A 23,718-nucleotide genomic window follows, 5' to 3' on the forward strand; every position below is an offset into this window, starting at 1 on the left:
TAGTGTAATTCCCTCATTTTATATATAATGAAACAAAAACACTGACAAAATTTTGCGCTCATATGTATGAAGCACTTTAAGCTTTTTAGAGCCCTTTACATGCCCTGCATTATCTGAGCCTCATAAAAGGTGTTATCCCCATTCTGCAGATGAGAGACATTAACAGACTTACCCAGGATTACACAGCTAGAAGGTGGCAGGGGCCAGATTTGAACCCAGTCCTCATTCAGAACATTCATCATTCATTCCACTACCCTATGTCACTCCTCTAAAGGCTATATGACCCATTGCCCAAAGTCACATACACAATAAGTATAAGTGATAGAATTTGAACCCAGACCTCCAACTCCAAATCTACCACTCCTCCCATTATACTGTGCTTTCCTTCCTCTGATTATTTTGAAAGATGAAGGGATTTCAAAAGCTAGGATGATGAAATTGAAAGTGTAATCTGTAATCTGTAATCTGGTAGAAAGAACCCTGGAGCAGGACCAGAAAATCTAAACTTGGGCTCTACTCACTGGATGGATGACCTTGGGTAAGTGATTTTACCATCTCTTTCCTCAGTTTCTTTATCAATACAATAATGAAACTGAACTATATGTCTGTAAAAGGCACAATTGTTAGAAGAGAAAGATGCTGGATTTGGGGCACCTCAGATCACTATGATATTCTGACTTCCTGACATTAAATAAGTTATCTAACTTGGGGGCTGGGCAGGGAGGGGGGTCTTAGCTTCCTTATATAAAATGAGAGGAGTGAATTTTTAAGGAGCTGTCCAGCTCTTAAGCTTATAATCAAAGAGAACACCCAGCTGTGAATTCTATGAAATCCTTTCCTCACCCTGCTACAATCCCTTCAAAACATAGTGCCGGCAGACACCCCTATACCATCTGTTTACTGATCCTGGAGAGGATCACCATTCTCTCCTCCTTGAAATTACTTTGTAGTCATTTATGGGTATACATGTGGGCATTCCCTTGGTAAAATGTAAGCTCATTGAGTCCAAGGTCTATTTTATTTTTTGTATTTGCATATTCAGTGCCTAGCACAGTGTTATGTACATGCTTAATAAGCATTTATTTAGTTGAATTGAATACCTCTGGTTTCAGTTTTTCAATTGTACAATGGGACAGTTGGCTTGAGTGATTTTCAGGCTCCCTTACTTAGTGTAGAATGGGTCAAGCATTGGGAAGGGATTTGTTCCAACTAAGTTACAACATGAAACTCAATTTAAGTGACCAAGGAGGGCAAAGAACACGCATTATGAGGTTCATTTATTTCCACATGTCACTTCATTAGATCACATTATCAACTCCTCTTTGTATGGTCCTACAATGAGTCAACCCCCTTTGGGACCAGGTGAGTGCTAATATTATAGCAGGTGCCACCCTAAAACTAGAACTTGAAACTTTTCTGCAAAGAATTTTAATCCATCTTAGTGGCCTGAAGTTAGACACTTGGGGAAGAGAAGGCAGCCTGACAAAGCATCAAAGCCCTTCCTTGGAGTCAGAAGACTTCAGTTTACTGGCTGTGTAACCTAGGCATTTAGGTTCCTTTCCAATTATAAAAGCATGAAATTCTACAACTCTGAGACTCACTTTATGGTTCTGATTGTCCTCAAAACTGGGTGGCTCTGGCCCAAGGTCTACCCATAATGGTTCATCAGCCATGCTATAAATCTTAGGAAGAAGAAGATGACTTGGGTGATTAAACAGCTCATATAACTCAAGCAGTCATGTTGGTGAAGGCACTATGCTTACAAGGCCATTTTCAAGGTTCGTAGGCTTTGGGTTTGACATTAATTTATTGATAAAATCAATACAAAGCAAAGCTTACAACTCTAGATCAAAACTGCAGACATCTGGAGACTGTAGTTCATGTTTATGAGTGGTGCTGGAATCTTTAATGAGAAACAGCCTGTGGCATTGTAATAACATGGAAAGAGCATTCAATGACCAAGAGACCTGACCAGGAGCACTAACTAGCCATGTGACCAAAAGCCAATCCTTTCACTTCTCTCTTGCTTAAGCATTAAAACAAAGGGGCTGGACCAAAAATGCTGGGCCAGCTCCAACATTGCTTAGAGATACTTGATTGTTTGTACCTGTTTCTGCACTTTCCCCAAGTCTATCTAATGATCTATTCTGGAATTTTCCCAGAAATCCAAGTCAAGTTCACTGGCCTATAGCTTATAGATGGTCCTCTTCTTTTTCTCTTTCTGGAAATCAATGAGATATTTTCCCCTCTCCAGGACTGTTTTCCATGATTTTGCAAAAATCTTTGAAAGATACCATATCTGTGAATTCTTGCAGGACCCGAAAATAAAGCTCACCCTTCTCTTCAATGTTAGAAACTGTTTCCTCAAAACAGCAATTACATGAAGATAAGAGGAGGTATAAGACCTTCAAGAATCTACCAAATCCTGAATCACTTGTCATCTAAATAATCTTGGTATTGATTTTGCATTGATCTATCTGTGTACATGCTCTGCTGTCCTCCAACAGAAGAGAACCTCCTTGAGAGCAAGGCCTGTTTAATTTTGGGCTTTGTATTCTCCCAGAACCTGTCATCGTGCTAGGCACACAGTAGGTGCCTAATAAATGCTTGATGATTGATTTGTCTATATCTATGGATGAAGTTGATTGGGGAAGTAGAAAGACTGTTCGATTCAGAATCAGGAGATCTGGATTTAATTCTGAGCTCGGACCGTTCCTAAGACTATGAGCCTGGGAAATCATTTTATATCTCTGTGCCTTAGTGTCCTTCTCTTTAAAATAGAGATGACAATGCTTCCCTACCTGTCTGATGAGGTCACTGTAGAGAAAGTATTTTGCAAATAGGAATCACACGATGGTAATGTAAGTTATTATTGTAGTTTTTGTTGTTATTGGCCATAATAGCTAAATAAGTCAGGCTTTGACATTCTGGAAGGAAAATAGTGTAGTGAAAGAAAGCACTCACGTCTCCTGTGCTGTGTCTTGAAAACTGATCCTTTTTCTAATTCCTCTTTATAGGACCTCTTGGGACATTACCCTCAAAATCATGAAAACACTAGCCCAGAGCAACGGGATTCCCTGAGCAGGGTCCATGGGTCTACCTTAGTTGGAGGACACTACATTGAGAGAGTTACCTTCTCCCCCTCTTGCAGAGGGAGATGGCGAGCCGGAAGCTGCAGATCTTCGGGGTGTTGAGTGGGCTGATCCTGGGCCACTTGGATGGAACACATCCTCCACACCTGGAGGTCCAGCCTGAGCAGATGCTGCTGTGCCTCCACCCCCAAACAGGTCACTCAACAAGTCTGAATTGGTGGGGGGAGCCACAGGCTGAGAAGAGAAAGTCTTGCTGGGACTTCCCTCCAGCCCCAGAAGGTCCACGTCTTCAGGGGGCGGAGGGGGAGGTGCCTCCTGCTGCTTTTTGTTCTGTTTGGACCCTCCAGGGGCTTTGTCCCCACTGGCGTTACTGTGCTGGCTTGAGAGAGACAGGAGCTCATCATCTGATTGCTCACTCTCCTCATGGACAAGAGCCGCTCGGTCCTCAGAGGTGGGGTGGCTGCTGGCCTTGTCGGATTTCTGATCTGAGGAATTCCAAATAACTGGTCAGTTTCTTGGCTGAAGATTTATTACACACCATCTGAGCTGAGAGAGCCTACAGTGGCCATCTAATACAGTCCATGCCTGGACCAGCAAGTGACCATCCATTCTCTGCCTGACAATCTCCAGGGAAGGCTAAGGGAACCCACCACCTCCTGAAGCACCCCACTCCACTCTGGGACAGCTCAAACTGACAGGACATCTCAACTGAGTCTGTCTTTCTGCAATTCCCACCCTTTGCCCCTAGTTCTATCTACTAAGGCCAAGAATCCCAAACCTAATCAGTCTTCCAGGTCCCAGCCTTTGGGATATTTGAAGACAGCTATGATGTTCCCTTTGAGTCTTCACTTCCCCAAGACAAATATTCCCAGCTCTTTCAAATGATCCTCAGATGCCATGAGCTCTGAGCTCTTCACTTTCCTGGCTGTACTTCAAAATCTCTTACTGAATTTTTAATACTCTCTTAAGCATAAATAATTCCAGGAGAGAAGAAGGCAGACAATGAAGGGATCGGATGATTCAGAGCAACTCTGTTCATTGTTGACATTCCTCAGTAGCGTTTGATGATTGATTTGTCTATATCTATGGATGAAGTTGATTGGGGAAGTAGAAAGACTGTTCGATTCAGAATCAGGAGATCTGGATTTAATTCTGAGCTCAGACCTCAACAGAGGCCTTTGGAAATAAAACCCTAAATCATCTTTCCAGCTAAGGGAAAGGAGAAACCCCCAAACCTGGAAAGTTTGGAGAGGGGAGAACTCAGAGGAAGTTTGTGCTTTGTATTCATCTGGGAGGGGATTGGAGCTTTCTCTCACATGGAAAGGGCAGGAGGGAAGAATCCTGAGAGGGGACAGACAGGGAACCTTGACAGCATCCAAATTTGTTCAAAGTCACCTGACTCCATCCTTTTCTTTTTTTTTTTTTTTTTACATCGGATACACCCACAAGTCAATGTCAGGAATTCAAAGGGTTTCATTGACTAATAGGAGCAAATATTGAAATTGCTCATTAGTCCCTCCTACTTTGATGGGTAATTGTGGTTAAAAACAGTCACTTTGAAGAAGGTCACATGCAAGAAAGATCCCTTCCCCTCAGTGCTTCCTAACCTTTGCTAACTAAGCTTGGAATAACGTACTCTAGAAGCAAATTCAAAACCCCTGAGATGGGGATTTATGGTTCAGAAATATGGAGAGATGATTAAATTGTGAGACAGTGGGGAGCGCCCTGGTTCTGGAATCAGAAGCCCTGATTTTGAATCTCACCTCTGACGCTCATCACCTTTCTGGCCTCCGTTTCCTCATCTGTAAAATGAAGGATTTGGACTTGATGGTCTCTCTCACCCCTCTATCATGAGACCCATAATCCTCTAACTAAAACTATGGCCCACTTGAATGGAGCAACTCCCCATCTACATGAGGCTTAGCTTAGTTCTGTCCCCCATGTGCCAGTGGCTAGAGCCCTTCTCCCTACAAATTAATTTGTATTTATTTTCTATCCATTTTGTATTGACTTATCTGCATATATTCTGCATAACAAAATGAATATAAGCTTTCTGTAGGCAGGGGATGATTTGTTTTTGGTACTCTATCTCTAACACTTAATACAATGCTTAATAAATGTTTTTGGATGAATATGTGAAGTAATTTGTTTTTCTTTCCTTTTGTTTTAAAGGATGGGGGGAGGGAGACAGGGAAAATAGATTCCTGTTATTTTTTTTAATAGATAAGTAGGGGATATTGAATGTTACATGTACTTTCAAACGAAGTCATTGAATTATTCATTTTATTTAACTTTTCATTATGTAATAAAAGACCTCTCACAAAGTGGGAGTTGTCTCTAAATATTAATAATATGAAAACAAAACACATCAATTCAATAAAATTTAAAGAGAAAAAGGGAAGAAAAGTTATGAATGTATGCAAGAAGTTGAATAGAGCAATTTCCAAGCTGACTGCCCAGCTTTCTACCAAAAGAAGCCCTTTGTTGTCGTACCAAACTTTTCAGTGACTCTCCACATATGGACAGACCAGCTGCCCCTGGGAGCCACAACCTTTTCAAGATGAGAAACCCCATTCCCCTTTAGAGTACTCCAAAAAGACCAAGCTGTTCTGGTGGGGACACCGTCAGAGGAAGAACCATTTGAAAGCATCTCCTTCCCCTGTCTTCTTTGCAAAGATGGGACTCTGGGTAGGGAACTTGATATACACTATTAGTCTTGGGATGTGTTGGCTAGTTTTGTTAAATGGGCATACCTATTCTCACCCTCTTTCTCATTCTTTGTGGTAAGGAATTACTCTTTGAAAGTGAGAGGTGATGTAAAAACAAACAAAAATCCATCAATACATTGAATTTTTAAAAGACAATTTAAAAAATGAAAGTACCTTGCCAGTTGAGAGATGAAAAGAAAGCCCCTTGACCAGCATGCCTTGGGTTATCTTGAGGAACATCAGCTGAGGCTCTACCTGCAACACAGAAGGTGAGGGGGTTTGCCCATGCCTGGAAGGCAAGTTCTCCCTCTTCTCATCTAGGCTGTATGTATTCACTACCTCGGTGAAAGCCCTGCTCTGGGGCTGCCGCTGACCTGAGGCTTTGCTCATTAATTCTCCCAGGTGGGAGAGCTCCACTGAAAATTTCCCTCCACTCAAATGTAAGCTTCTCAAGGGGAGGCACCGTTTCATTTTTGCCCTCCCATTTCCAATATCTTGCACAAAGCCTGGTCCCACAGCAGGGGTTCGATAAAGTCCTCCTGAATTTAATTAGTACATAACTGTCCCCTCTAGGTAGGGTAGGAAGTGAGTCGGTGAATCTTACCTGCTGAGGCCAGAGTGTCTTGCTGCTCCTGGTGAGAGGAGAAGAGAATGTTGGGGCTAATGTCTTTTGTGGAGAAATTCTCCCACGGAGGAGTTAAATCTGTCTGTCTGTCATTAGGTTCAATTTCGATCTCCAAAATCACATGGAACAGCTGGGGGTATTTTTCTGGAGAGTCACATGCGTCCAACTCAGGCCTAAACAGAGGGGCATGGGGTCAGGTTTTATATTTTAGAGGATGACGGAAAAGCCCCTGAATGAATCCAAATGACTATTTTGCTTGTAGGAATCCACAAAGGTGCAGGCTGGCCACTGCTGGCCACAGCTCCTTCCTAACCTGAGATTGTATTACTCTGTATAAAGGGGAAAATCTCTTCAAAGAAACCACTCAAGACACTCTGAGATAAACATTAGGAGAAAAAAACTCAAAATAAAATGAAGTATTTAAAGAGCAGTCATAGGGAAAGAGATTCACCTTGCACTGGGTTGGCCTTCGAATGCAGGAGCTGCAGGGACAGATGCAGGATGAAAGGAAAACTTTCTAACCAAAGTGGAACGGGTTGCCTCCAGGGCTGGGGAGTCTGCCATCATCTGAAGTTAAAGCAGTTTGGATGGCCCAACATCATCCAACAGGATACAGTGCAAAGAGAAACGGCTTTGGAGACGGGGATATGAATTCAAAACCTGGTTAGGTCACTGACTAATTGTGTAACCTTGGGCAAGGGACCTATATTTTGTTGGCCTCAGTTTCCTTATCCATAAAAAGAGAGGATGGGACAAGATGACCTCTAAATACCTTTTAGTTCTCTGACTCTACACTCAGTTTACTCATCGTAGAATGAGGGGTTAGGGCGGCTAGGTGCTACAATGGAGAGAACACTGGACCTGGAGTCAGGGAGAGCAAAGGTCAAATCTGGCCTCAAACTCTTACTAGCTACGTGACCCTGGGCAAGTCACTTAACTCTATTTGCCTTGATTTCTTCATCTGTAAATGATCTGGGGAAGGAAATGGCAAACCAGTCCAGTATCTCTGCCAAGAAAGCCTCAAATGGGATCATGGAGAGTTGGACTCGACTGAAAATCAACTCAGCAACAACAAAAAACGGGGGGTGGGCGGCAAGGCCTCTGGGGCCCCTCCCCTTGTTACCTAATGACATTCTTGCCTCACAAGTAGCTTGTAGAGTTCAGGAAGACGCCTGGCACTTTATCAGATAATAAATCTCCAGCCAGGCCACCCCTTGAATGATGGACCAGGTCTATTTTGACCCATGGAAGAAATAAAGCCAATTCTGTTTCCCCAAAAGACAATGGACCTGAGATAACCAGATGGAGCCTGAAGACAAGGTTCCCCTAGTAACACTTCAGAGAAACACAGAATCTGGGAGCTGGGAAGGTCCAGCCCAGGCCCTCTCTTCGGTCCTGCCTCCAGAAGACTGCAGCTGTCTCATCCTGGATCTGGCCTAAGTGCCCGGGGCTTGTTCTTCCCAGAATATCCAGCCACACCAGCTGCCTTCTCACCCTGGAGTATCCCAATGCCAGGTCTGCCCCTGCTCCTACTTGGGAGTCCCCCAGGCCCTCTCTCTGGTCCTGCCTCCAGACGTCTGCAGCTGTCTCATTCTGGATCTGGCCTTAGTGCCCAGGGCTGCTTCTTCCCAGAATATCCATCAACACCCTGTAGTATCCCAATGCCAGAACTGCCCCTTCTCCTGCTTGGGAGTCCCCCAGGGCCTCCGTTTTGTGGAGGGGCTCAGGTCAGTCAGCTTTTATCCTTCTCCTGAGCCTCTGCCTGACTTTCTGGGCTTCCAAACCACACTCCCTCTCCATGGACTTTATTACCCCTCCTTAAACTCCTGACTTCCAGCTTCCTTCTCCATTAGAATGTCAACTTCTTGAGGGCACAGACTATTTTTCTTTTTGCTTTTATTTGTACCCCAGAACCTAGTACATAGCAAATGCTTAATAAATCTATCTATCCTTCCATGCTTTCCTTCTCTTTTCCTTTCTTTCCTCCTTCCTGCCTCCTTTCCTTCCTTCTTCCCCTCTTTTCCTCCTTCCTTCTTCCCATGTTCCCTTCTTTCCCTTCTCCATTTTCAACTCTCCTTTCCTTCCCTTCCTCCTTCCTTTCGTCTTACCTTCTTCCCTTCCTCCTTTATTCTTTCCTTCCCTCACTCCCTCCTTTCTCCCTTTCCCAGATTCCCACAATAACATACCCAATGAGTGGTCCCCCAACTTTTGCTTAAAGACCTACCTAAGAAGAAATCCATCACCTCTGGAGACAGCCCATGCCACTTTTTAGACAGTGTGAATTGCTGTAAAGTTCTTCCTGATATCAAGCCTAAATCTGCCCCTTTGTCACTTCTGCCCTTGCTTTTGATTCTGTCCTCCAGGACCAAACAGAGTAAACTGAATCCCTTTTGCACATGACAGCCCTTTAAATACTTCAGCAAAGCTCAGATTCACCCCTCCCCCTCCCATTCTGACTGCCAAATCTTCCTCATATGCCATGAACTCATGGGCTCAGGGGTGATGATGTATTCCCTAAGCATCTCATGTAGGTTTAGCTCTTGGCACACTGAAGGCGGCCCCCAAGACTGGACTTTTCAGGTCCAAGTCATACTTACTTAGTGAATTTCAACACTGTTGTGCCCAGTGGTACAAATCCCGTGTGGAACTGAATTTGGAATATTTGAGTATTGGTCATCTAATGAGAAAAGAGAAAAGAATGTAACATACTTCTGATGAAAACAAAATGGAATCCCCAAACCAGAGTCAGAAAGTCAGCTTTTCTAGCTTTCTGTGATAGTGTCTACTACCCCAAGGTCTTCTTGTACCCTAATCAACTTAGCCTTCCCGTCAAAAAGTCTCTTTGATCCTTGTTCTGCTATCGGCTGAATCTGTGATCTGAGCCAAGGCAATGACTTTGGCTGAGGCTCAATCTCTTCATCTATGAAATGGGTCTTGTGATGGAGAGTTCCCTCCCTACATTGCAGGGCTATTTATGGGGGATAAAACAAAGGAACGATGGAAAATTCATCACTGGTAGAAATCTCTCTCCAGACTTTGGTCTACAAGGGGAGCTCCATGTACATTGGAGGACAGTTCTGGAAGGTTCCTTTGGTGTTGTTCCCCGTTCTGCACTAATACACCAAGGAAGACAATAACAGTGGCAATAAAGGAGATAAGTGTTCTGCCTGGGACATCAACCAGTGACACGAGATAGGAGACAAAAGCACAGGAGCATGACAGACAGATGGATCAACTTCAGGCTGGGAAGATCCGGGTCAAATAACCACCTTTGACACTACCTGAGTGACTGAGGGATGTCATTCCATATCTCTGACCCTCACTTTCCTCATCTTTAAAATGGGTATAGTAACACCCACAGTACCAACCTCTCAGGGTTGTGGTGAGGAGAACGTGAGATAATGGACATGAAGCACTTTGCCAACTTCAATTGCTATATGACTGCCAGTCATTATCACTAACATTGTAACAAAGTAGTCCAGAAAACAAGTCATAAAGAAAGCTTTGTGCACATTCCAACTAAGGAAGAGCTGCACCTAATCCAATGTTCATTCAAGGAAGTTTCCCGGACCCCCTGGATTACCTTGAACCAACCTTCTACATTCAGCCAGCCTCATTTTATGTGTCCAGGAAAAGTCCCAGATCTGAAGTCAGAGGACTCAATCTTTGCTTGGATATTTAGTAACTGTTCAACCTTTTAATATAAACTGTCTCGGCCTCAGTTTCTTCATTTGTAAAATGAGAGGGTAGATTACATAATCCCTAAAGTATTTTCTAGCCCTAAATCCATGACCCTTTTACCTATCACCTATATTTGGAGAATGGAGGAGGGTGGGGAGTAATCTATAATGAGCCTTAACACACTCACCTATGAAATGGGGATTTCTACCTTGTAGATCTATTAGGAAGAGTGTATGAGATAATGCCAACAATAAGGTTTACAAATTAAATAAAGATCAGCTATGATTGTACAAGTATTACCACCCCAAGGTTGTTGTTTGGCTTACATTGGTCAGAGCTGGACCTGAGTCATCCAAATCCTGGCTCTGACACTTCCCTAGGCAAGGGACCCTGGGTAAATCACTTAACCTTTCACAAGCTCAGTTTCCTCACCTTTAAAATGGGTGCGTAGTAGCACTCACCTCCCCAGGCTGTTGTGAGGATCAAACAAGATAACTTATGTAAAGAACCATGCAAGCTTTCAAGCGCTATAAAAATGTGAGCTATTACTGTTAACTGTTCTCTGGCTCCATTAGAAGCATGAACAGGCTCAGATATGCTCAGTCAGAGACAATCCCTTCCCTTCCTTCAGCCCAAGCTCGTACTTTAGCCTGCAACCGTCCCCCGATGGTCGATCTCATATGGTAAACTGACACTACCACATCACCGTGAGCCGTGACACCCAATGGAATGACAACCTTGCCTTCCTGGACCCGGAACTCTCTTTAAAGAAAGAAGACAAACAGAGAGGAAGAGAGAGTATGTTAATGGCATTCATGATGCAAACTGCCACACCGTTTTCATCTTTACAAGGGTACTGAGAGTAGGAACAGGCAAGGGGAACACGGTGCTTCTAACCCAGCCTCAGCACTAGCCTCTGTGCCCTCCCCCTGCCAGAACAATGTCTGGCCTGCAGCCAGCACTGGCAAGGACCAAGCTGGTGCCATGAGGCAAGGACGTGAGGATCTAGCATCAGTGCCAGGCCTCCTCCCTGCCCATCTGGCTCGCCAGATGACAACGCAGCTCAGCCCTGCTCTACAGAGCCCTTCATTTTCTCAGATGTTTATCACCAAGCTCAATAATCTGTTTGGCCGCTGTTCCACCTTAAGATGATAGTTTAAGGGAAAAAAGAACAAAAAAATCATGTTTTGTCTCTCATTTAAAAAACAAATCCAACAATGTAGTTAGTGTATTATAGTAAGCACTGGGCTTAAAGCAGAAAGATCTCAATTGGAATCCCAGCACCACCCTCTTGGGGTAATTGTGCATATTGTCCAGAGGGGAGTCAGAAAGACTCATCTTCTAAGTTCAAATCTAGCTTCAAACAGCTGTGTGACCCTGGGCAAGTCACTTAACCTTGTTTGCCTCAATTTCCTCATCTGTAAAATGAGCTGGAGAAGGAAATGGCAAACCTCTGCAGTATCTCTGCCAAGCAAACCCCAGGTGGGGTCATGAGGAGTTGGACACAACTGAAAACAACTGAACAATAACCACACTGCCCTCTTACTCACTGTGTGGCCTCAGGAAATTATGATGTAGCGGGGAAAGTACATACAAATTAATGCAAATGTGTGTATGTACCAGATACATGGGGAGCAGAGAGCTGCCCCTGAGCTAGAAGACCCGGGTCTCTAAACAGCCACTGTGTAGCTCCAGGAAAGTGTCTCTAAGACCCCGAGTTGAGGAGAAGGTAGTGATCTGCCTGGGGAGGGGAGGTCCTTCACCAGGAGTTCTCTACACAGGTGAAATCCTGGGTCCAATAAAAACAAACCAAATGGGATGGAACCAAGACAATGCTCACATGCTCTGAACCTCTCATTTAGTAGCAACATAAAGGAATGTGGTGCATCTTCTACATGGAAATTCTGACTCAACTGGGAAGAGAACCAAGTTAAAAGGGGAAAAGATGCCAGAACTCACTTCATTCTTTCATAGTCCAAGGAAGTTGTAAATATTTTGGTTTCTCCAATGAGTATATCACAAAAAGGACGACATCCATTCCTCTGTTTGTTGAAACAAGGGACAGGACTGAGAGTGACGGATTTAACTGTGAGAGGTTTGCAGTGGGGAATGACGGGTTTGTCAGCTATGAGGTCGCAAATATAACCTATGTATCTGAAACAGAAGAAAGTTATTTGGTAGCTTTCTATCACCCCACAGAGAGCCATTCGCTTATTCTTGGTAAAAACCCTTGACTTGTAAAGTCATATGCTGCAATGCATCCTATCGTAGCTCCTTCAAATTCCCTAACACAGCTCCTAGCTTCAGGGATCTGAGTTTAGGTCTCCAACGAGGCAGAAGGCGTGTTCTCCAGGTCTTTGGGAATTACTATAGCTGAAAGATTCATTATCTTGGGACTAACCTGGTTTAGGGTCTTTCCAAATTCAGGTAGGCCAGGCCTCAGGCAAGAGACACAGTCTATCAGTGGACCCTTACTCAAGGTCTTGCCAGACTGGTAGACTTGTCCTCCACTGGCCTAGCCAAGTTCACTTCTAAACCAAAATGGCATGCTAGAGGAGGGCATACTAGTGAACCTGAGGAGATGAAGACAGCAAACCATTTAACTGCTAACCCTGCTGTATTTCTACTAAAAACTCCTACTGAGCTATGATCTTGCTGCCATGATATGCCCTCCAAGCAATAAGTTAGTTTTTAATAGGTGCTTGCTATTTGGCAGTGACTGTGCTAAGTGGTGAGAATCCAAAGGAAAAAAAAAGTCACCCCTGCTCTCAAAATGAGAATGCTCTCTAATGAGGAAGGAAGACCATGTATAAGTTAAAATACACATATTAAGTGGAGAGTAAATGGAAAACCACAGCCCATGCAGACCTTCCCACCTTTCTGTGCCCTACCTACCATACACTGGACACAGGGATTCCACCAAACATGCTGGGCCTATTAACAGGTCAATAAGTAAAGTCCTACGAGAGAGCTCTACATGGGATCAAGGGACAGAGTTTGGTGGAGAGAAAGACGATCTAGAGAATTCGACTGAGAAGCCACAAGTGAGTCCCAGTTCTGCCAGTTAATTAGTCAATCAGCTAGTCTTTCCTAAGCACCCTCTACATGCCAGGCACTGTGCAAAGCTGCCACTTAAGCTGTTTGACTGGACACAAACCTGAATTTCTTTAAACCTCAGTTTGTTCAGCTGTAAACTAGAATGATGATGTTCCCATTACCTTCATCAGAGAGCTGTCATATGGATCAAATGAGAAAATGGGTGAGAGTGCTCCATAATTTAAAAAGAACAGCCAGCTACTGATTACTGTGAATTATGAGGAGTGGTCAGGTATATCTGAATTCACAGGATCTGAAGTTATAATTATATAACACGGTAATTGGCTCCAGCCCAGCAGAAATATCACTGCAGTGGGTTTGTGGATCACAATAATTGGACCTCACTGTATTAGCCAGGTATGTCTTTGTGTATGCATTTGTATTTATTACCTATTCCATATTTACTTTCTAGATTTCCTTTCATGATGTCTTTCCTCATCCCCATATTGGTGGGATAAGAAGTCTAGTAAAGACTTTGTGGTTCTACTTGTAAACAGGTATTTTATTCCATTGGTGTTGAATGTCTGTTGCCCCAGCTGTAAGCATGACCAATTATAAGCATCATCTTGTATGATGACTATTTCATTTCTAACTCATCATCCAGTGTGGATATCCTGAAGGCAGCCCCAAACTCAGTACTTTAATGAAGGCAATACTATGCCTCCCAAAGTCCAAGCCAGCTCTTCCCACTTGATTCAAACAAGGCAAGGCTGGAGGACTGGTGGGTTTCAAACAGTGCACAAGACAAGTATCCAACCTCGTAGCCAGCATACTCTACCTCCTATGGGATGGCCAAAGTCCGATGCCCGGTCGCTTTGCATTTAGCAACTGAATAGCAGAGGCTGGATTAGAGAAGAGACGACAGAAACAAAACATTGCACTAACCAGAACGGCCGATGCAGCACGTCCATCCTGCCAAGCAAAAGGCAAAAATAGAGCGTGAGTAAACAGGGTGGTGACAGCTGGGCTGCATTCCCATCCCAGTAAACACCTAGTCTGGGATTTTGTACTGAGAAACTGAGACTGGGACACACAGGTCCTGGGAGGCACACCCCCACTGGCAGTGTGGCCTGGTGGGTAGAAAACTGGTCTCAGGGTCCTAAAGGCTGAGATTCAAAACCTTCTTCAGATGCTTGTCAGCTGTAAGATTGTGGTAGAGTCAAGTTCTCTGAGTCTGCTTCCTCAGCTTCAAATGGGATGAGAATATATGTCAAGATCGTTGAAAGTGTCATCACCATCACCATTATTGCTACTATTCTATTATCCTTAAAAGGTGGTCAACCAGCCTATGCTTGAATACTTCAGAAGGAAAGAGAGCTCACTCTCTACCAGACCAGGCCAGTTTTAGACAGCCCTGATTATGAGTTCTTTAATACATGACTTAAATTCATCGGTCTTTGTTCTGGCCCCTGGAGCATCACACAGCAACATCTAATTCTTTCTCTTGACCAGGGCAGTGCATGGAGGGTCTATCTCCTGACTCATTCAGGACAATATTAGTGGAGACTAAGCATTAGTGGACATTTTTGGTATTATTTGGTCCGCTAAAACCAATCAATCAATATCTATTAAGCACCTACTATGTGCCAGTTCTGGGGTACTATGCTAAGTTCTAGGGTAAAGAAGGAGGCAAAAGACTGTCCTTGACCTCAAGAAGCTCATAGTCTAATGATCTATGAATTAAATTAATGGATTATAAATTGAATCCCTAAGATAGTTTCCTTCCCCCATATAAACTGGTGTGTTCAGATTTCTGCCTCTCCTTACTTTTCTAGTTGATATTTTGGATCTAAAGAGGCAAATCCTGGTAAGTTCAGGATTGTTAGAGGCCCCTGTGGGGCACCAAAGTGCCCAAGTTCAAATGTGAATTAATGGTGCCTTGATCCATTCACCAAACTCTTCAGGTACAGTCACTCTATCAAGTACGTGTTGTTACCCATGCTACCATCACAGGCCAGATTTCTTCATTTTCTCACCATGGATATGATGAGGACTTCTGTCAGTTCACCTGCTGACATCAATCCAGACATATATGCCTAATTCCCTTGGTCAACTGGTACTGTTAGAAGTTAATATCTCAGAGTTCTTGGTCATCTCTCTAAGACTTATGAGTGGCCGAGAAGGTGCCAACATGCACTGGTAGAGGGAGTTTTGTGTAACTGTGACCTGTCCTCCAGGATAATAACTCCATCAACAAACCTCCTTCTTAGCAGACCCCTAATGGTCACACGTGCCTTTACTAAGTGATTGTAATCCCTCTGCTTCTGAATCTGTCCTGAAGGCTCACTGGGGATCAATAGCCAATTCACTACTAAGCGGAATGTTTGCACCCAATGCAAACACCTTGGGAAGAAGACTGGTTTGGGAGGAGTTGAAGACCAGAAAGCACCAAGAGGGTGTCATTGTTTTTGTGGCAGACATGGAGAGAAAGGTGGAAAAGAGAGGAGAATGGAGAAGGAGTTCACTGAAGAATTGTAAAGACCATCAGCACCTTTTAAATATGGTGCCCTAAGACAACACCCCAACGTCCTACTCTAGATACAAGCCTGTGCCTATTCTCTAAAGTCTTATTCTCCTCTAGATTCCTCCACGGTCTTGATGATGATTTTGTAATTACATTTGCCAGTTCTTTCAGGATTATGGGATATAACTCATCTGGGCCTTAAAATCACTTAAAGGGGCTAGGTTCTCTTTTACCAATATGGGCTTTGGATCTCTCTTAATACTATCCTAATTTGACTCCATTGAAGATCATCTGTAGGAGACAGTGTGACACAGTGATGTCGACTTCCTTTCATTTTAAGCAAGAAAGTTTGGCATTACATAAGGGCTCCAAGATGAAAGTCAAAAGGACATGGGTGGGTCCTACCCCTAGGACCTATGTGACCATGAGCAGCTGCTTACTGTGAAAACCTCCCCTCAGGGACTTCTCAAACCACTTTGTTTTACAGTTGTTTAATGACTTTAACATGTAATATTGTCACTTAATCTCTGTTTGTATCTAGGTGATATACTCGAAACTATACTGGATCTGAGTCCAAATCCAGCCTCAGACACTTATTATTTGTGTGACGCTGGAAAATTCACTTAACTGATTTCCATCTCAATTTCTGCATCTATAAAATAGAGACAGTAAATAGCACCTACCTCACAGGGCTGATATGTAAGGAACAAATGTTCTAATTTATGTAAGCACTTTGCAAACCTTAAAGCATTATATATTATTTATTATGATAATTCCCCTGCTAGACTATAATCTCTATAAAGAGAGGAAACAGGTCTCAACTAATAATTTGTATAGCTCTTTCAGGTTTGAAGTGACCTCATTTTCTTCTTACAGCAAACCTAGGAGGTAGGTGCTGCTATTATCCTCATTTTGCAGGTAAGGAAACTGAGGTAGAAGGAGATTAAGTTATTTGCCCAGGGTCACAAAGCAAGTTAGTGTCTGAGGCAGAGTTTGAACTCTGTTTTCCTGACTCCGAGTCTAATGCTCAACCTTTCCCCCACTTGACCATCCTAATGATGTTGGGAAGGATGGGAGAGGACAGAGTCAGAGATTGCTCCAAGGTGACAAACCTGAGTGAGCAGAAATATGATAGTGTCCCTTTAAAGAAAAAAGGAATTTGATATTTTCCGGCAAAGATGTCAAGCAAGCAGTTGACAAATGGCAATGGGAATTCAGGAAAGGGATTGGGGGCTGGATACACCGAGCTGGGAGCAAACAAATGATAATTAACTCCGGATCTTGTTGCCCTTATGAATTTGCCTTTGGCTAAGAGGCCCTTCTTTGATCTTGTGGATTCGTTCTGTGTAGCTCCATCCTTGTCAAAGAACACCCCAAGCTCAAACCCATCTTCTTGTATAATTCCCTTTTATTTCCTCATTAGTGTCCCTAGGCTTTCTCAAAGGGAAGATGGCTCAAGCGAGGTGAAAGGCTCTCAAATGTGAAAACCAGCCACAGACTCTAATCATATTTCTCTGAAATTCTGAAGTCTGATGGGTTGAGAAATGGCCATTTCCTATCCTATGAATTTTTCCATTTAGTCCCTAAAGGATATCTCTTAGATGTACAAACTAGGGTATGTAAGGAAGCAAACCCCTTTGGATTTTACCATTGAGCCCCCAGTGAAATGTCAAATCTTCTTGCTTTAATAATGGGAATTTTGAAAAGTGAGAGGAGGCAAGAGGAAATCTCCCTCAAGTTTCTTTCCTATTCTAGGTTCCAAAACCTATATTTCATCCCTTCCCTTGCCCAAAATATTAAGTAGAATAATGAGGAGCTTACTTCAAAATAATAATAGCTGATATTGCTATAACATTTTGAGTTTTACAAAGCACTTGACTTACACAAGCTTGTTTGAGCTTCAAAATATCCTTATTTTCCATATGAGAAAACTTTCTCTTCCAAGAGGAGTTGCCTCAGCCAATGAAATCACAAGTCTGTGAAAAATTAATTTCTGTTTTGATATGAGTGAATTGAGGTTCAGACCAGGACACAATCAATACTCTGGACATCCCAGGTAGAGCCATGACTTAGAATGAATTCCTGGAAGCTAAGCCTCTCTCAATGTAGCTCAAGACGAAATTCATATTTTTCAGCTGCTAGGATTATTCGCTATCAAAGCCAAAACTTGAACCCAAGGCTCAGTGACAATCTTCCCCCTCAAACCTAGCAATGCACTTTGTTTTACAACTCACTTGCTTTTCATATGATATTGAACTTTAAAGTTTCCTGTGTCTGTGTTGGCAGCTAGAGGGCACAGTGCATAGAGCACTGGGTCTAGAACTCAGGAAGACCTGAGTTCAAATCCATGGAAGATTAGAGAGATTTAGTGACATCTCCAGGACACTCAGGTTGCAAGTGATGAGCCAAGATTGGAACTCAAGTCTCCTAGGTCCAGTGGGAAAAGTGCTGGATTTGGAGTCTAAGGCTCTGGGTTCAAATCCCAGGTCTGTAACTTACTTCTTGTGTGACCCTCAGCAAGACTATTAACCTCTCTGGGCCTCAGGTTCCTAATCTAAATCTATAAATATCAAGGGATGGGACAAGGTGAACTTCTAAGGGGAGTTTTCTCCCCAGGTCTAAAATCTGTGATCCTACTGATACCTTGAATTGCTTTGATATCATTAAACTTTAAAAACAGCATCCTCCACTTAATTTGTAATTTTAGCATCAATGGCATCATTGTCTTTGAAGAGTATTGTTAACTGGTTCAATTCCCTAGTATTAATTAATAGTTCTTCCCCCTGGGGAAAGTGAAAGAGAGTGAAGGAAAAGTTCCGTAACCTTCCCCGACCCTAAGTATTTGCTGACACAGATCTCTTACAGGTTAGGGACTTGTCATTTTGGAAATCCCAAAGGAAAGGAACATGGGCCAGCTGGAAGGGGTAAGACAAGACAGGCTCTGGGGAAGATCTATCCATCAATAAGCATGAATGAGTCACTTCCTCTGTGCATCCTTCTAAGCACTGCAAATACAAAATAGGAACAAGGGTCAGGCTGGGTACCTGGAGAGGGGTCAAGGGTGCCCAGTATAAAGGGGCAGAGAGGGCTGTGCTGCCCAGCACAAGTCCTGAGGTTGCTGGCACAGGCTGAAGTTCTCCCCAAGGTGCCCAGAGAAGCAGGCTGCTCTATGGCTGACTTACCATGCAGTGGATGACGCAGACATTCTTGGGGTTCTGCTGAAGCCAGTTGTGCATGTTCTTACACACAGCATAGAGATTGTGCAGACTGGGTGCTTGTCGCATTGGCCAGCTGCATTCCGAGACCTGGGGACCACAACAAAGATGTGAGTGTCATTCCTGCCTTGGCAGATGGCCCGCTCAAGGAGAAACACGAGGTGGGGTGGTTTCCACATCACACACAAGTTCTTCTTTTAATAGTTTGGTGTCAAGGGAAGGGAATCAGAGGAAATAAAATATAATGAAGAGAGGAATATAACAGGGAAGGGGAGGGAGGGGGGCATGAAAAGGGAGGGAGAAGGGAGAGGAAGGAGTGGGAGTATGGGATTGTTCTCTTCCATGGTAATTGTATACAGCTAGGTAACATAGTACAACTAGAGCTGGGAAGGGAGATAAAGCATTTATTAAATGCCTATGGTGCCAGGCACTATGCTGAAAAGGGGTAAAATCATGGAGTCAGGGGTTTGTTTTGAATTTAGGTCTTCTTTGCTCTAAACTCACCACTTACACCATTAATGCTGTCTTACCTTGCCTTACCAACATCTTGATAACTCATGCAAACCTCAAAATAACCTTAAGAATTCAACAAATAAACTGTAATGGAGTCAGGGTATTCTCACAGATAAAACTGTCATCCATAAATCATGTGGACCTTGCAAGGACCCCCAGACATTCAAGAATGTTTTTCATAACAGTCACCACACTGAATATTTATAATATCCAAAGTACATGGAAGGAAAGCTTCTCAGAAATACAGATACTGAGCTAATGAACGGGAAGCCATTGGAGAGTGGGATTCGGCCATCTCTTGGCCATCCCCCTGTGTGCTACTGGACCTGTCCTGAAGGTGCCTCCAGGGAGTCTAGGAAAGAGGAGGCTGGACCTCAGTTCTCTGATTCTAGAATCACTTTATACCCAGGTGCCATTATTCCCTGATGATTAAGCATAGGAGGATGGAAGCTGGACCACACCTTCCCCAGGACTGCCTCTCTAAGGAAAAAGAGAAGCAGGGAATCACAGTGGGGATGAGCACTGATATTCAGAAAGCCCTCTGAAGGTTTCACTCCAGCATGAAGTGGAAAGAGACACACACCTGCAGGTGCACCTGTGGGCTGAAAACCAAGTATGGTGAGGAGATTCCCGAATATACTCCAAGCACATCGTTCTGTCCAGATTACATAAGGGGGTTAGGAATACTGGCAGGACTGAGGGGCAAAAAGATCTCAAAGATTTCAGGGGAGAATGCCTGGGTGCCGGTCTCGGCTCTGCCACTGACTGGCACAGCAAGTCCTTTTGTCTCTAAAATGGGTCTAATAATAACATGGAATTACCACACCCAGAGGTCAGTCACTATATAAAAAGTAAAGCACCGTTGCAAGGTCAGCTCCTAAAATAACAATAACAACAACGGCAACAACAATGGCGAGGATGATGGTGGTGGTGATGATGGTGGTGATGATGGTGATGATGATGATGGTGATGGAGATGATGATGATGGTGATGGTGATGATGATGATGGTGATGGAGATGATGATGATGGTGATGGTGATGATGATGATGGTGATGGAGATGATGATGATGATGATGATGATGATGATGATGGTGATGGTGATGATGATGATGATGATGATGATGATGATGATGATGATGATGGTGATGGAGATGATGATGATGATGATGGTGATGGTGATGATGATGATGATGGTGGTGATGGTGATGATGATTATGATGATGATGATAAGTAGCATTAACTTAGCACCTTTGAGGTTTGCAAAGTCTCGTCTGATCTGAGTTCCTCTGTCTCTCCGCTGCTCAGGACAATCCTCAGCTGATTCTAATCAGAATCCTTTCCTCTGCAGCCCTCCCTTACCCTATGGCTGAAAGGCAGTAGCTTCCCTTCCTCTCACAAGATGCAAACTCACATTAACCAGAGTTAACTCACAATGAGAGAAAGTAAGTTTGCCACCGTAAACAGCAGGCATATTCCAACTGTGAGCTCACTGATGGGGATGTTTGCTAAAGCTGCCCGCCTGCCTACCAGGCCTATGTGCTTCTCCTCACTTCTTTCCCTAAATGCACTGTGGAGGGTTCATACCCACCATGCTGGGACCTTGAGTTCTCTCATATTTGGGGGTGCTGATGCACAATGTGGATAATTTGCTACTTGTTCCTTGTTCTTACAACTTCCTAAGAAAGCAATGTTAGGTCACTCATCGTGTTTAATTTAGAAGATTGGAGGGAGTCAGGCAGGGTGGCATATTAAACCACAAACATTTTGTATCTGGAAGGGACCATTTTTGGTCATGTTATCAAGATATCCTTCAGTCTGTAAAGAAGATACTCAAAAGATGAAAAACTGAAAAGATCTATAAAGATTTTTATAATATTATTTTCATCATAAAAGACAGCAGAAGTACCCATTCTATCGTAGTACTTGGTACTGTCAGAACTACCCAGAGGCAACTAGGTGACAGAGTGGCTAGAACACTTGGCCTGGAGTCAGAAAGACCTAAATTCAAATCTAGCTTCAAGATAATCACTGTGTGACCCTGGGCAAGTCACTAAACTTGTCTGCCATGGATTCCTCAACTATAAAATGAAAATCATAACAGTCCCTGCTTCACAGGGTTGATGTGAAACTCAAATGAAATCATATTTGTAAAGCTCTTTAGCACAGTGCTAGGCATCAAGAAATGCTTATTCTCTCCTTGGCCCCTGCCCCCATTTGAACTGTAACGTCACAGCACCAGATGCACTTCTTTGGAAAGTAGATAAAGATGGGAAACACAGATGAGATCAAGTATAAACAGAGAGAAATCTTGGCCCTTGCTATGACCTCTGCCAAAAGAGACCATAAGAACATCAAACCCATTCCCATCCATGCCAAATGCAAATAATGGGATTATCCAGTTTTGAGTTATCTGTTGTGCCTTGATGAATTATGTGCAGGTGAGAGGGAAAAGGAGTTTGACAAAGAGATAAGGAAACACTGTAAAAGTAACTACAATTTGTTTTCCTCAATATTTTTTTATGAAAATATCCATGATGTAGCAGAAAAAAAAAAACATTCCACTGAGAGGTGGGAGACTTGGGTTGCAGTGCTACCTTGGTCATTAATTAACAGTCTGAATTTGAGTAAGTGAATTACCCCATTTGTGCCTCAGTTTCCTCATCTATAAAAAGAGAGATTTGGCCTAGGTAATAACTAAGGTTCCTTCTAGCTCTAATATCTATGATTCTACCCCTCAAAAGCTAGCTTTAAGGGCATTCAGATGCAATGCCCATCCAATAAGTGACCTCAGTGCCAAAAATTGGACAAGCCATGCTTGGCTAAACATAGTAATAGCTCCCAAGTCACTAATTTAATCAAGGCAACAATATGTACTTAAAGTCATCTATAATTATATATTTACTTGACATATAATTGTATACCATTAAACAAACATGTAATTAGGAATTTTAAAGCATGAATATGGTCTAAAGAAAAAAGTACCAAAAAGGCATTTTCAAAAGGAAAATTCAATCAAAGAAAGCTATTTTTGTTTTCCAGAATTTTCAGCCCCACACCGTAAATGGAATCCCTAAGCATAAGACTTCACAGTGCCTTCTCCAAAGCCCTTCCCCAGATTTAATAAGGATCTGATGAACAAGATTTAAAGGGAGTTATCACAAATATAGGAAGCCTAGAAGTGAATTTTCTAATGGATAAGCAGTCAGTAGATACAAACAGTTCTGAATAATTGCAAATCATTAACAACCATATGAAAGAATGTTCCAAATCACTAGTAACACGAGAAATGCTTTTTTTTAAGGACTTCTGTGGTTTCACATTATGCCCAACAAATGATCAAAGATTGACTTTAAAAAGATAGTAATAGTTGATATTGAAGGAGCTGTGTAGGAAAAATAAAAGCAAACTAATGCATTGTTGAAAGACTTGCATATTGGTCCAACCATACCAGAAAGAAATTTGGAATTAAGATAATAAAGCGTCAAATATGGTCAGACAGAACAACAAAACTGAATCCTGCCTAATTATATCCACCAAGCTCAGTCATAAGGATGAGATGAGAAAACATACCTGCCTCTTTCTTTTGAAGAAGTGGGGAGATACAGGTGTGGGAAATTGCATAAACCACTATACTCAGTTGCTGTGTTAATTACTTTTACTGAAATGCTCCACCCGCCTTCTATATTTCTTTTATTCTTAGTTGCAAGGGATGGCTGATTAGAATAGAGAGGGAGAAGAATACATTTGGAAATGATGATATAAAAACAAAAAATCAATAAAAATGGGGAAAAAAATAAATCCAAAAAGTCATTTTTGTACCTCTTTGGAGTTCTCAATCCCACAAAATAAACAGAATCATTAAGTCTAAGATTACTTAGTGCCTCCTGAGTCCCCAAAGCCTAACACTCCAGGTCACAAAGCATGGTGCTGAATCGGGTCCACACTATCATACCAGAGCAAGGGGACAGAAAGTTACCCGGGCTGATTCCAATTCTATCCTCACCTTTCTTTTTCCCCAAGAACAAGGTGTCCTATATAGGTGGCAGAATTCTATTTGCTGAGGGTAGTAGCAAAAGCTGTTGTTGTCAGAAGAAAACTGAGAAGCTCTTCACTGATTTTCTAAAGCTCTCAAAGTCCCTAGAGAAGCAATTGGCCTCCTCATTTTTGTTCAGTCGTTTGCTCATGCCTGATTCTTCATGACCCCATTTGGGTTTCCTTGGCAAAGATACTAGAGTGGGTTGCCATTTCCTTCTCCAGCTCATTTTTTAGATGAGGAAACTGAGGCCAGCAGGGTGAAGTGACTTGCCCAGGGTCACACAGCTG

General features: G+C 42.9%; 1 protein-coding gene across 1 annotated transcript in view; it reads right to left on the minus strand.

Annotated features, from left to right (window-relative positions):
- Nucleotides 1–23,718, minus strand: part of LOC138164891 (auxilin-like) — a 137,297-nt gene that overhangs the window by 30,861 nt on the left and 82,718 nt on the right. Inside the window, exons 5-12 of the mRNA XM_069092831.1 lie at nt 18,849–18,971; nt 13,981–14,114; nt 12,066–12,260; nt 10,751–10,868; nt 9,023–9,102; nt 6,405–6,598; nt 5,975–6,055; nt 3,134–3,577 (exon numbers count right to left, since the gene is read on the minus strand). Coding sequence (XP_068948932.1) covers nt 3,134–3,577; nt 5,975–6,055; nt 6,405–6,598; nt 9,023–9,102; nt 10,751–10,868; nt 12,066–12,260; nt 13,981–14,114; nt 18,849–18,971 — 1,369 coding nt within the window. The remainder of the gene's footprint in view (nt 1–3,133; nt 3,578–5,974; nt 6,056–6,404; nt 6,599–9,022; nt 9,103–10,750; nt 10,869–12,065; nt 12,261–13,980; nt 14,115–18,848; nt 18,972–23,718) is intronic.

The sequence above is a fragment of the Petaurus breviceps genome, unplaced genomic scaffold (genome assembly GCF_028583685.1).
Source record: "Petaurus breviceps papuanus isolate PSGF00001 unplaced genomic scaffold, PetGlider_PUasm1.0 207, whole genome shotgun sequence".
Lineage (NCBI taxonomy): Eukaryota > Metazoa > Chordata > Mammalia > Diprotodontia > Petauridae > Petaurus > Petaurus breviceps.